The following is a 14468-nucleotide window of genomic DNA, read 5'->3' as shown; positions in this document are numbered from 1 at the left end:
CACCTCCAGGGGCAGCCAGCATCGGGAACTACTGACCAGATGGTCTGAATCTCAGCGGGTTTGATGGTTTCAGCTCTGGGCAGCAGGGCCAGGGCTTTGTCTCCAAAAGCACAGCTCCTTCAACTCTTAGGTGGATGGAGAAGGGGGTGGGTTGGGAACGCCTTAGAGTTACAGGATTAGAATCATGGCTCTGGGGGTGCCTGGCTGGCTCCATCGGCTGAGCGTGGGTCTTCCGCTCAGGTCATGGTCTCCAGGTCCTAGGATCCAGCCCTGCATTGGGCTTCCTGCTCAGTAGAGGGTCTGCTTCTCTCTCTTCCCTCTGCCCCTCCCCACCACTTGCTCTCTCTTTCTCTGTCTCCAATAATTAAAATCTTTTTTAAAAAATTAAAAATAAAAATAAAATCATGGCTCTTCCCAGCATAATGCATATGGCACACATTCTGCATACACGGACCTCAGATAGTACGTTGGAGGCATTAAAGGACTCCGTGACAACTAAGGAACTGACTTGACCCTTCTGTGAACAGAGCCACACCCTCTCCTGGCAGGTCAGCATAAGCTCACCTTAGGCATGTTGCTGTCATAGGTGTAGTCAATGGCTGGGGAGATGCGTTGAGAGAAGATGTGGGCCATCATGGTGCGGTAGGCCTTCCCATCCACGTTGGCCAGGGTGTGGTGCAGAACTTCATGCAGCTCCGACTCCTCCATCTGGGGTGGGGGCAGCAGCTCGCTCTTGAGCAGTTCTGTGGCTGTGGGCCGCTTGGCGGGATCGTGGTTCAACAGCCAGGAGATGACCGATTTCTGGAATGAAAGCCAGGCACGCTGGTGACCCAACGTGACAAAGGATGCTCCGGAATCCCGAGAAACTGGTGGCTGGCTCCAGCCAAAGAAGAGACACCACACTTCTTGCACAAAGTTGGTGCATTTTAATTAGTACTTCTGAAATCTCTGCATCGGTCATTTCCCCCTCCCCATATTTCACTATGGGCACACAGTAGTGCAACACTGTAATAGGAGTGTTTCTTAAAAGGCAGAGATGCTGGGGTGCTGGGATGGCTCAGTCAGTTGAGTGTCTGACTCCTGATCAGGTCATGATCTCGGAGTCATGGGATTGAGCCCCCGTCAGGCTCCATGCTCAGTGGAGAGAGTCGTCTCTCTCCCTGTATTCCTCCTCCCCCGCCTCGTGAGCTCTCCCTCTCTCTCTCAAATAAACAAATATATGACAGCTGCCCTTTTTATATCTTACTGTTATAAACAACTAAAAAAACCCTCAACTCAATAACTACATATAGGCAGAATTTGGCCTTATAAACACACAAAATAGTGTTTCAAAAAAGGTGCAGGAACATAAAACAATTACCTCTAGATTCCTAATTTTAGTAGAAATCATAATGCATAGTAGCTGATGGCATCTTGTTTTAATTTTTTCTTCTCTGTTATGCTATTTGTATTAATACCACTCCCTGGAAGTGTCTTGATTTACGTTTCTCATTTACCATGGCCTCACAGCCCCTAATCTTGAAAGGTCTCTTCATGTGTCCTTAACTCTCTTGTTTACAGTAAGGACTTACGAAGAGAGGAATACTTGGGATCAGAAACATCCCAACTTTTAGACGAATCTTATTAAGTATTTTCTAATTATGTATTTTTAATACACATTCTCCTAGCGGGCCTCCCAACGCCTACCTCTGTCTTCGGCTAAAACAAACACACATGCAAAGAAAGGAACTGACAAGATACAACTTTTGTGAAAAGCTGTATTAAATTAAAACTAGTAAAAATGATACCCTATTCGGCAGTATAGGCCGAATATAGACCCTGTTCCACTACTCCATTTCTGTTGTAGGGCAGCAAGTGTGTTAATATATATTGAGTACAGAGCACCTTCTACTCTGCCTCCTTGCAGATAAAAAGCAACAACTGTGATGTGGGGGGTAGCAGGGGTTATGGTCCAGGGACCAAGTTGTTCCAGCTCGAACACACCGTGTGCACATCTATGAGAGGCCAGCATCGTCCAGAGAAATGGTTTATACAGTTGCTCTTGAGTCTGTAGTTTAATAAAACAGACCCTACAGCTGCGAACAATGCTGAGGAAAACCGCCCTTGTCACAGGGAGAGACTCTGAAATGAACACTTACTTGTGACATTCGAAAACACAGGAAACGACTCCATCCAAATCAGCGATAACAGCTAACTAAAGAAGCAGAAACGTAACACAGTGTATTGTCCAGCGGTCCCCTCGCTAATAGGACAGACGAGGCAGAACGGGTCCCTCTCACCATCAATAAACGTCATGTTAAATACTACCAAATCACAGGATGCCCGTGCTGACATAAATAAAGGGCACTTAATCCTTTTGACAGGTGATGAAAGTTAAAGTCTTGATAAGTTAAGTGACTCGTCCAACCAGATATATCACCTATAAGAAATCGCAAACTAATGTCAGGCTCTAGCTAGGTTTCTGTCCTCAACATTAATGATTTACATAAGGGAGTATGCCTTGATTATAATTCAGAAAAGTCAGTTTCTCAACACCCAAAGAACAAAGAATCCAATCAAGAAATGGGCAGAAGACATGAACAGACATTTCTGCAAAGAGACATCCAGATGCCCAAGAGACACATAAGAAAGTGTTCAACATCTCTCAGCATCAGGGAAATACAAATCAAAACCACAGTGAGATACCACCTCACACTGGTCAGAATGGCTAAAATTAACCAGTCAGGAAATGAAAGGTGTTGGCGAGGATGCAGAGAAAGGGGAACCCTCCTACACTGTTGGTGGGAATGCAAGCTGGTGCAGCCACTCTGGAAAACAGCATGGAGGTTCCTCAAGATGTTAAGAATAGAGCTACCCTACAACCCAGCAAGTGCACTACTATGTATTTACCCCAAGATACAAATGTAGTGATCCAAAGGGGCATGTGCCCCCCGAATGTTTATACCAGCAATGTCCATGATAGCCAAACTATGGAAAGAACCTAGATGTCCATCAACAGATGAATGGATAAAAATTATATATATATATATATATATATATATATACACACACACACAACGGAATATTATGTAGCCATCCAAAAACCCCCATTAATCTTGCCATATGTAATGACGTAGATGGAACTAGAGTCTATTATGCTAAGCAAAATAAGTCAATCAGAGAAAGACAATTATCGTATGATTTCACTGATAGGATGAATCTGAGAAGCAAGACAGAGGATCGTAAGGGAAGGGAGGGAAAAATGAAACAAGATGAAACCAGAGAGGGAGACAAATAAGAGAGTCTTAATCTCAGGAAACAAACTGAGGATGGCTGCAGGTGGGGGGTTAAGGGAGAGGGTGGCTGGGTGATGGCCATTGGGGAGGGTATGTGCTATGGTGAGTGCTGTGAATTGTTAAGACTGATGAATCACAGACCTGTACACCTGAAACAAATAATACATTATGTTAATTTAAAAAATACATTGTATACCAAAAAGAAAAAAAAAGAGGGAAAGAAAGAAAAGTCAGTTTCAGGAATAAACTTCCATATGCCCAGACTATCAACCACAGACGGCTTCACCATGACAAATCGCCAAGCATGAAGAAGCAACGCACACCAAAGGCACAAGACACAAATCCACTGATCATTGTTCATTCCAGTCAGCTGGGTGCCACAGATCCCGTGACATGAATTACAGACACGCACACCGAGATATTTCTAGTACGGAGAAGAAAGTGTTTCACTTTAAAATACTAATAACACCAGGAGCACCTGAGTGGCTCAGTGGGTTAAAGCCTCTGCCTTCGGCTCAGGGCATGATCCCAGCGTCCTGGGATCGAGCCCCGCATCGGCCTATCTGCTCAGCAAGGAGCCTGCTTCCTCCTCTCTCTCTCTGCCTGCTTCACTGCCTGCTTGTGATCTCTGTCTGTCAAATAAATAAATAAAATCTTCAAAAAAAAAAATACTGTTAACATCAAACTGTCTAGTCTTCCCCTTTAAAATCTGAGCTACTTTAACTACAAAATGGAATAAAATTATAGTTTTAAATTGGATTTTTCTTTTCTTTTCTTAAAAAGTTCCAAAGTTTCTCTAAAATAATGAAATCTAAAAGCATTCTCTTTTTTTTCCAGTAGCTATGCCAAGGTTCCAAGCAGCACTTCAAAAACACAATGAACCACGCAGAAAAACCCTGGAGTTTGCTAATTTCCTGTGCCAGTCCCTGGCATTTTTTTTGGTGTGTTTCAAGTCTAATAACATTTTAAGCATTTCATCTTTTGATATTTTTTCCCAAACTGTTCCCAGGGCACAAGACAATGAGTGGCAGAAGATGACTAATCGAAAAAGAAGAAAAACAGTAATTAAAATCCAAGAGTGAAGACACTGTAATGAAAGCGTCGGAGAAAATTACCTGCTTTGTATGCTCTCCATCATCGAAGTCTTCTGGAAACTTAGGCGAAGTGGGCTAAAAGAATATAATATTCAAATCAGCACGTGCTTGGCAAACTGTCACAGTGAAAGCATTTATTTCCCAGAGGTAAGAAAATCAAGGATAGAAATGAAAACAAGACTCAGAGTGATACCTTCTTGAAACCCAACACCCATTGTTCCAGTACATACATGTTATTTTCATACAGGCTTGACCCCAATGACAGCCTAGGACACAGAAAGCATCTTAGCTGAGGACAAAGTATTTTAAGATCCAATGGTTTCAGAGGAAGACAAAGTAGCTTTAATAAACACACAGAGGAAAAGAGGCCAAAAACCCCCACCAAAGCACCAACAAAGAGCAAAAGAAAAACATTAATACTGAAACCTCTACCTGCTGAAAAGCTCTTGCCTTCCTGTTCAATAAGATCTTAATCAGAACATTAACCTGCCAGTTTGGTTTTTTGTTTTGTTTGTTTGTTGTTACAGTTTAGATACTCTTGAAATGAGGGAACAAACATGAATTTTAGACTAAAGAAAGGTACTTCATCCAGGATATAATCTTGTAAGAGCATTCCAAGCCAAGGCAAGGACATGGTAATCACTTCATTTATCTCCAAACTTTGTGAACACCACAGTCCATGCTGTACTGGGTATAAAAGAATTCAACAGTTTTCAAAAATATCTAGAGGAGCATCTTCAGTGATGGTGTAGAGGACTGTAGCTCAGGAAAATGGAAGGCTCTTCGCATCTCTGGCTCATGCATCACAAGTCTCCATCACCCACACCCAAACCTTTTCCTCCACTTTCATCCTAGTGCCCTTTGCAGTGGGCACCCTTGGCCTCACGCGCTTTTAGTTTGGGCAGTAACTGAGGCAAGGATTAATCCCAAGAGCAGAGAGGGAGATTTCACCGGGGGAAAAAAAAAGTCAAGGGGCTGTTATCTTCCTCAGACCCTTTTTAACTTCTGGCCACGGGGCTGCTGTTAAGGCAAACCACTATGTCAACTCAGTTGGAACCTTTAATTTCTAGAACTAAATATCCATTACCCTTATAACCTATTCCCATCGTTGCAACTATACGGGTATCTGCAAAGTTTTTGGATTGCTCCTTTGTTTTAAAACCAAGGTGGGGTGGCACACCTGGGTGGCACAGTTAAGTATCCAGCTCTTGATTTCAGCTTAGGCTGTGATCTCAGGGTCATGAGATCAAACCCCACGTTGGGCTCTGCACTGCACATGGAGAGTCTCTCTCTCTCTCTCTTTCCCTTTGCCCGTCCCTGCACTTGCTCAGGCAGGTACTCCTTCTCTAAAATAAATAAATAAAATCTTACCAAAAAAAATAGAACTGTAGGTAATAGTAAGACTGACTCTTTCATATTACAAATATCACAAAAAATACCCTGCATTAAATTCTGGTGTCCACGCTAAGATCTTGGTTACTCGAAATTGAGGCGTTAAAATATCTGATACGTACATCTCTGAGTTGGTTGAGGACGAAGATCCTTTCTGAGGCCGTGACCATGGGGTGATAGGACATCTCAAAGAAGATAATTCCCAGGCTGAAGAGATCCACTTTCTAGGGAGTAGAAGAAACTGTATTTAGACAGCCTTGAATATGTCATTTATCAGGGAATTACAGGACAAGCACTATTAGCTGGGGAAAAAAATCTGCCTAAGGGAAAAATAGGCCATACTAGGAAAAAACTATTTTCTTCTTAAAAAAAAAAAAAAAAAAAGATCTAGAGTACTGATAAAATATTTGGTATGATGTCTCAACACTCTCCTTGAAAATTCATTGTCACTGGTTTAGCTATATACAGACATAGAAAATCACTGGCCAAACACTGAGAGTAATCACTAGAGAGCAAAGACAACTGCGATCTGTCAAAGGAATCTGCTTTGCTTTGCACCTTTACAAACCATCTCAATAGTGGAACACAGACCAAAATCTGCAGTTGACAGCAGAGGTCAGCTACTGACTGCAAAGCCCTATCAATGAAGACAGAAAAATGGCACCACAGAAAGATGATGTGACTAATCCTAACAGAATATGGAAATGCAACTAAAAAAGAAGTGGGGTGAGTCAGTGCAGAGGGTCAGGCGGGGAGCTGCCGATGGGAGGACCATCTGCAGAAGGCAGCATGCCCGAGGCAGCCGGCACGGTCCTCCCAAGGGGCAGGCTGTTCACAGCAAACTGCTCACCGGCACACACGCCACATTCAGGGGCAACTCTGGCATGAATCTGGACTCCAGGATTAGGAGGACAGACTAATTATCACCAAGTGACCTCCCAAGTTTTAAATGCTGTAGCATTTCCTACACATTGGTTGTAGAAAACGTGAACATCCAGAAGAGCACCAAGAAAAACAGCACTCACTCATCACCCCACTGCTCCGGTATATTTCCTACTGATGTCAGAGAGCTGACCCCTTCGTGTTTTTTAAAAATACACACAGTAGGGGTGCCTGGGTGGCTCAGTGGGTTAAGCCTCTGCCTTCAGCTCAGGTCATGATCTCAGGGTCCTGGGATCAAGCCCCACATCAGGTTTCCAGATCGGCAGGGAGCCTGCTTCTCCCCTCTCTCTTTCTCTGCCTGCCTCTCTGCCTACTTACAATCTCTCTGTCAAATAAATATATAAAATCTTTAAAAAAAAAACCACACACACTATAAAACTAGAACCATACATTTTGTAACTTTTATTCCCTTAAGAGAGCACGAATATTTTCCAGCTAGTATATCATTTTTCCAAACCAGGCTTCTAAAACATGATTTTAAAGACATATTGTATTCAATTACATGGAAGTCCCGTAATTTATTTAACCATTCATTTTTAAACACCAGTATTTTTCACTGTTCTAAATAATGCTGTGACGATCCCCTTTTATACCCATCTTTTTGGATGTTGTTGCTTCCTCTGGGTAGATTTCAAAAAGGGTAATTGCTGGGCCAAAGGGTGGAAAGAGCCTCTTGCATTTCATTACATGTGGCAAACTGAACTCTGGAGAGGATGCACTAAGGGAGCCTACGTCTTGCCACAGCCCTGCTGGGTATTTGGCTATCTGTATAGAATTCCATGTCACTGCCTGGTGCTCCTTGTCAGAACGGAAACCCAGGCTTGGGGTTCACTGTAAGCCTGAAAATATGCTCTGATGTGAACTGCCTGCCCAATATATTTTTGAAATTTTGCTCTATACTCTCACCCTAAGGTATCCCACCCAGCCGCATGGCTTTAAATCCCACCTGTGTGAGGATGACTCTCAAATTTATACCGGATTCCAACCTTTCCACTGAACTCAAGTCCCGAGTCTTCAATAACCTACTGAACATCTATAAGTAGATCTCTCATCAGGCATTTCCAAATTAACATGACCCCCAAACAGAATTTTGCTGCTGTCCTCTCCTGTCTCTCCCATCTTGGACAACTAGCCCGCCCCCAGCTGCTCCAACAGAAACTTGGGCACTGTACTATCACCCTTCCTTTTCCCCACCCAACCTCCCCTCTACCATGTGTCTTATTTGAGCACACTTCTCCCCACGGCTATTGCCACCACTCCGGTTCCTGCTAGCAGCCACCCAACCGGACTTCTGCAAAGCCTCCAGCAGCAGCTGGAGTGAACTCTCTTGCTCAAGACCCTGCAGTGGCTCCCTGTGCACACCCCTTTTTCAAGGCTAAGCTGGCCCTACATCATCTGACCTTGGTCTTCCTTTCCAACTTCATGCCTTTCTCCCCCAGCGCTCATGAGGCTGTACTGCATGGATGTTCTTTTTGATTGTCTCCAATGGGCCAAGCCAGGGCTGGCTCGGTTTTCTCCTTATGCATGCTATTTCTTTTGCTTACTCTTTTTTCCTCTCAGCTCCCAACTTCATGTGGCTTGTCCCTTCTCTATCCTTAAAGCCATCCTCTTGGGGAAGCCTTCTCTGGTAAGTTTATCTGGACATGATGCCCCCCTACTCTTCTCTGTAGTCCATTTCTTTTCTTAACCATTTGTGATTATTTTATGTTTTCACCTGTTTATTGTCTGTTTCATCCACCAAAGGCTAAGCTCTGCCAGAGCTGAAATAAGACACCTGTCTTATCAATCAACTGTCCTGTTCTCTGTATTTCTGGGGCCCAGCTTAGGACAAGGTTAGTGCAAATCCTCTCTGGATGGACGGACTGTAAGGTTCTTAGCAGCAACAGTGCCAGCTTCAGGGGAGTCATCAACTCGACACACATGTGGATATGTCGAATGAATGAATGACTGAATGTTCCCATTGGAGCGGCAATTAACACCAAACGCTATGATCTCCATCACGATGTTCTTCCTACTGTCTTACCCTTGAGACCTCCCCTTCTCCCCAGAAAGCTTCCCCTTTACCTGGTTGTACGTGGGTCTACTGCTTCCTTGGATCTCTGGGCTTACATATAAAGCAGTACCAACCATCCCAGTCAGATGACCTGCATGGAAGAAGACAAAGTGAAACTTTTCTAATAAGAGGACTAAGGAGGTAAGGCAAATTTTTATTTAAAAGAAAAAAGGAGGGGAGGGAGCTTCTTAGGAGTGGGGCATGATCTGTTAACTCTTCACTGCCTCCAGAGGAAGGCGAAGTACACACTTCACCGATGGGTTAACCAGAAGTCACGTATGGCCACAGACTCTGTTCCACATGGAAGGTCTCTGCTCTTGCAGAGGGGTGGTGCAGAGAGAAGACCCCAGACATCCCAGGTCATGAGGTAACCTCACATTAGCGTGTGCGGTCAAAGTGTAACCGTCTACCCATGACAGCCAATTATCTAACTAAAGCTCTAATTTAGTTAAGACAGTAAAGAGGGGAAAAAAAAAACTGAAGCATGCTCACAGTTTTGTTAATTTAATGAGTAATTGTAATTTGCTTCAGAATAAAATCTTTATGGATGAAAAACAGGTTTCAGATTAAGAAACCTGTATTGTATGGCATATTAAAAATTTTCTAAGAGAGCAGATCTTATGGTGAGTGTTCTTACCATAAAATTTAATAATAATAATTAGGATGGCAGGAAATCTGGAGGTTATGGATATGTTTATAACATAGATTGAGATGGATGGTTTCATGGGTATATATGTATCTCCAAGCTCCTCAGGGGTATACATTATATTTGCACAGCTTTTTAAATGTAAAAAAGAGAGAGAGAGAGAGAAAATCAGAGAAGAAAACCCCTGTGGTCTGTTTTTTTTTTTTTTAAAGATTTTATTTATTTATTTGACAGAGAGAGAGAGATCACAAGTAGGCAGAGAGGCAGGGGGGTGGGGGGAAGCAGGCTCCATGCTGAGCAGAGAGCCCAATGCGGGGCTTGATCCCAGGACCCTGGGATCATGACCTGAGCCGAAGGCAAAGGCTTAACCCGCTGAACCACCCAGGCGCCCCTGTGGTCTGCTTTTAATCCACTAATTAAACATACAGTCTTCTGGATTTACCTGAGGGGTCTGATTTAATCGAGTGATCTGCCGTATCATCTTGTTTACCATCAGCCTAAAAAATACAAGCCAGTCAAATATCACTTTTAAAATGTTGTTATTCCACAGAAATGCCTCTCCATTTCTAAATCAAGACTGACAGAAAACTTACCCACAGAAAACAGAATTAATTACAATAATGCTTTTTCTGTGCTCTAAATAGTGTCTGTTTGGTTAGCCTGCTAAAGCGGACTCCCTGGAAACCCCTCTGAGACCAAGAAGGAGAAGAAGGGCTGATCACTGAGGAACTCCTCCTTCAGGGAAGAAAGCCCCGAAAGAGAAACCCATTTATTTTCACGTTTGCAAATGCCAAAGCAGAAATCCATTGACGAGGAAGGTTCAGAGCATATTAACAACCACTACAAACTCACTAACTTCCCCGCTGCTGTTCCCTCATGTGGGGCAATGTTTACTTCCTCGTTCCTAGAGGCTGATCACCACAGCTTCTCCACTGTCACCACAGCCCCTCTCAGGTAGCCCCGCCTTTCTCAGCTGTATCCGTGCCGACACCATCTCACAGACCACCCTGAGTCACCACTCCACAGGGTCCTGTCACAGGCACCATCACACATACCAGCATCTCACGTTCTCAGCGGCCGGCACTATTCTGGGGGCTTGCCCTGTCCTCTCGTTTTTTCCACCCAACAACTCTCGGAAGTAGGTTCTAGCATTAGGCACCCTGTACAGTTGAGGTACCAAGAGTTTAACTAACCTGCCCCAGGTCACACTGCCATAAAGGGGCAGGGAAAGGACTGTGTGTAGCCCTGGTCGGGGGGCCTCTGCAGCCTGTGCCTCTATCTACTCACTATATTACAGCCTTTGATGTTAGGTTAAATTCTTCCGTTTGGGGATCAAGACCCCACCATCAGGCCCTTTCTTGCTTGGTCTCAGCACTCTTCAAAATGCCCTGCTGTTCTGCTCAGGACCATACTCTCATTGTCCCCCTTCTGTTTCCTCCCTCTCCACTCCAAACCTCACCTTCTAGTTTTGTCCCTATGGTTGTTCTATGACTGATCTAAATCTCTGACCACCCTTGGAATTAATTGCATGTACTAGAGATTTTGTGCCTATTAACTCCATCTTATGAAAAAATTCTTCCTCGGGCACTTAAGGCCTGCCACCTACAAGACCCCCCAACTTTCCAGCATTGTCACGGCTCCCCTAATGCTTCACAGTTTTAACCAACCAGACAACATGCTGGCCTCCCAACAGTCATGTCTGTTCACCCCAGGGCCTTTGCTTATGCTATTCCTGCTCTCTCGGATCTCTTGCCCTGGTCTGCCTTCAATCTCAGCCTGCTGGACTCTCACCCATCCTTTAAAGCCCATCTGAAATGCTTGTTTCTTTATACCGCCTTTCTGGGTCCTCACAACCACATGTCAAGTTTCTCTTGCCTTTTGCTCTTATATTGCTATTTCTCTTGCTTCACATTATTTTAGCTTTGCATGTTGAACAACTATTCTATAATGATGTCTAAGACTGGCTCTACAGGTGTTCCATGGTATTTTGAGCTCTATTTCCTTAAATTAACTAAAAGCCCCTCAAGGGTAAAGCATCAAGCCCAGTGCCTGGCAATGGTAGGCCAAATGACCAAATTATTTCAAAAAATATTATATGCCTTTGACCGCAGTATCATCCAGAAACCAGTAATTTTATGTCTCTCAAGTGGAACATCCTCACTACAGTGTATTTTTCCTTTCTAAGCCTAAGGGATCATTTGCGGCTCACCCCTTCAGACTTGCAGAATTTCCTGGGGATTACAGAGCAGAGTTCAATCAACTCATAACCATGAAAGTATTGCAAGCCAGGATAATCAAGGCATACAGGTTCATTGCTTTAGGCATAGTCCAATCTGAAAAATACTCACAGTGAAGGCCAGATGGTCTGTTGCTAAACCAAAATCACCTATTTTCACATGGTCATCGGAATCTAAAAAAATGTTGACAGGCTTCAAATCCCGGTGAATCATTCCCTGATGGAAGAGAAAAAAGAACGGTTTCCCAAGCATAGTTTATAGTTTACCTGTTTCCTAATCTCAAAGGACAACCTAATGCCAAGATGCAGAGGAGATCCTCTCCCTCAGACTGGTCCAGGCTGTTTTGGCCTCTGCACTGTCTCCTGACCGTCCTGCCAATGACCTTCCCAACATCTCCCAGTCTACCTGCTGGTGGTCCTGGAGGAGGTCAAACCCAAATTGTTCCTTGGGGGCATCCAAGGGCTCCCTCCACCGGGTTCCCAATCTCTCTGTGGAATCACAAAACGCTGCTGTATCAACCCTCAGCTGTATCCATGTCGAGAAGACACACACCATTTTCCTTCCTTCTCCTATTCTTCTCTTTACACTATTTCCCCTGCCTTGAAAATTCTTGTTTTCTCCTCTCATCTGAATTGTGCCAACAGTTCCAAGTGCCAACTTCCCTACGACGCCTTCCACAGCGATTCTAATTCAATCTGCATCCCTAGCACACACCTAAGTGCTCAATGATTAACTGTTACGTGAACTTGGCTTTCTCCCCTTCCTGATGGCAGCCTCATGATGCTTACTGTTTCAGGCACTATAATATAGGAAATAATAAAAACACCTTATTGTATGATCTCCTTACTGTTAGATGGAGATGAATTTGGGTTCCTTCAAAAAAAGAACAAGTCCCTCTCAAGTATGGGGTCTGCTATATGCTTGTGACTATCTGCATTTCTAGACGTGGCAGCGCATAAGATACCCAGCAGATCATTAGCAGAAGCTGAGCAAATGAGATGTAGAGAAGAGTGCATGTGGGGCACAGTTCTAGAATCCCGGGAGATATCAAAGTAACAGAGTTCCAATGGCTGTCATTAAAATTCATTTTGATTTCCAACCCTGCAAACCTTACTCCACCAACTCATTTATAAACTAAACATATGTAAATTACAGTCCTGGCTTTTCAGTATAAATATATGACAGTCTAAACATTTTAAGGTTAAAGAAAATTATGCAAAGGAAAAAAACATATTTACACTGCGTTAGATAATCCCATTTTTAAAATGTAAGCAGTGTTTCATCCTGAAGCTAAGTCCATTAGCATTTACATTGTCATGACAATGTCTAGTTTTATAAAATGACATTTTATACTATGTGGTGGGCTGTGTCTCCAGTCTCATCTCTACCCTTGCTAGATGACTTTTGGATTTCGCCATGGTCCTAGGAAGGACCGCACTAAGCCAAGTAGAATCAAATCACTGGGCCTGTATTCAACACACTCACTTTATTCTAAGTAACTGAAGTAACCACCCTTGCTTTTCGTGTATGTTGAAACATTTTTGCTTAACCCAGAGGTTGGAGAACTCTTTCTACACGTTCTTACACGTTACAGGCCTCACAGTCTGTCACAACTATTCAGCCCCACAGCTGTAACACAAACACAGTCATAGGCAATATGTAAACAAACGAGCATTGCCCTGTTTGAGTAAACGTTTTAGTATCCACAATAAAGTTGAGTTTTAAGAATTTTCATGTGTCATGGAATATTCTTCTTCTGTTTTTTTTAAACAATCCTTTACACATGTAAAGCTGGGCACCTTGGTGGCTCAGTTAGTTAAGTATTTGACTCTTGAGCTCAGCTCAGATCTTGATCTCAGGATTGTGAATTCAAGCCCTGCACTGGGCTCCAAGCTATGTGTGGAGTCTACTTAAAAAAAAAAAAAAAAAAGAAAAGAAAAAACATGTAGGGGCGCCTGGGTGGCTCAGTGGTTAAGCGTCTGCCTTCAGCTCAGGTCATGATCCTGGGGTCCTGGGATGGAATTCCACTCCCTGCTTGGTGGGAAGCCTGATTCTGCCTCTCCTTCTGACTCTTCTCCTCCCTGTGCCCTGTCTGTTAAATAAATAAATAACATCTTTTAACAACAACAACAAAAAAATTGTAAAAGCCATTCTTAGCTTACAGGTCATGTAAAAGCAGATGGAGGTTGGATTTGACCCCATGGCCACAGTTTGCTGACCCTGTCCTAATCCTCAATCTTTTAACTCTGATACCTTATACTATATACATGTCTTTTGACATGTCTGACCTATAAAAATAAATTTCAATATACCCATAATTTTCCCTCTTTTTCTGTTTTTCTCTAATCTCACAATATTTTTTTTAGTCATCAGTTTTATACAAGCATAAGTTTTCAGGCATGAAATGTTGTAAAGTTTACTTTCTCATGGATATACGCCAATCCATCCAGAATCTCCCGAAAAAGCCTCCAGAGTCTGACAGTGTCCAGATATAGCCCCTGGTCAATGGTGTCCCGCAAAGTGCTCTTCTCACAGTACTCCATCTGGGGACAAGAACAAACCAGGCGGCATTTGATTATATGGGGTTTCAATTAAGGCAGACAATGGCAATTAATGTAATCTTCCATTTTAAAACATGTGCCGTGGATTTCAAGTAGTTAAAGCAAGGCTTAATTTTTTTTTTTTTTTGAGAAAAGAATCCAACTATTTAAAAAAATTGGGGGGAGAGGGAGAGACATTATCACAGTACCTCAACATAACCCTTTTAATTTTTATTATCATTCATTAAAAAATAAGACTTGTTTAAAATCCTTGTCATAGGGTGCCTGG

General features: G+C 43.1%; 1 protein-coding gene across 7 annotated transcripts in view; it reads right to left on the bottom strand.

Annotated features, from left to right (window-relative positions):
• EIF2AK4 (eukaryotic translation initiation factor 2 alpha kinase 4) overlaps positions 1-14468 on the bottom strand; it is a 105875-nt gene that overhangs the window by 35825 nt on the left and 55582 nt on the right. For all 7 annotated transcript variants that reach the window (XR_007128570.1, XR_007128569.1, XM_047736212.1 and 4 more), the window contains 7 exons: positions 14060-14182; positions 11751-11855; positions 9845-9899; positions 8768-8847; positions 5884-5985; positions 4391-4444; positions 565-801 (listed from right to left, as the gene is read on the bottom strand). Coding sequence is in view for 5 of the 7 variants with exons in the window: in XM_047736212.1 (XP_047592168.1) it covers positions 565-801; positions 4391-4444; positions 5884-5985; positions 8768-8847; positions 9845-9899; positions 11751-11855; positions 14060-14182 (756 nt within the window). In the remaining 2 variants the exon portion in view is untranslated. The remainder of the gene's footprint in view (positions 1-564; positions 802-4390; positions 4445-5883; positions 5986-8767; positions 8848-9844; positions 9900-11750; positions 11856-14059; positions 14183-14468) is intronic.

This window comes from Lutra lutra, chromosome 7 (genome assembly GCF_902655055.1).
Source record: "Lutra lutra chromosome 7, mLutLut1.2, whole genome shotgun sequence".
NCBI classification, from domain to species: Eukaryota; Metazoa; Chordata; class Mammalia; order Carnivora; family Mustelidae; genus Lutra; species Lutra lutra.
Note: the sequence above shows the minus strand (reverse complement) of the source record. Positions and strands in the feature narration are given on the sequence as shown.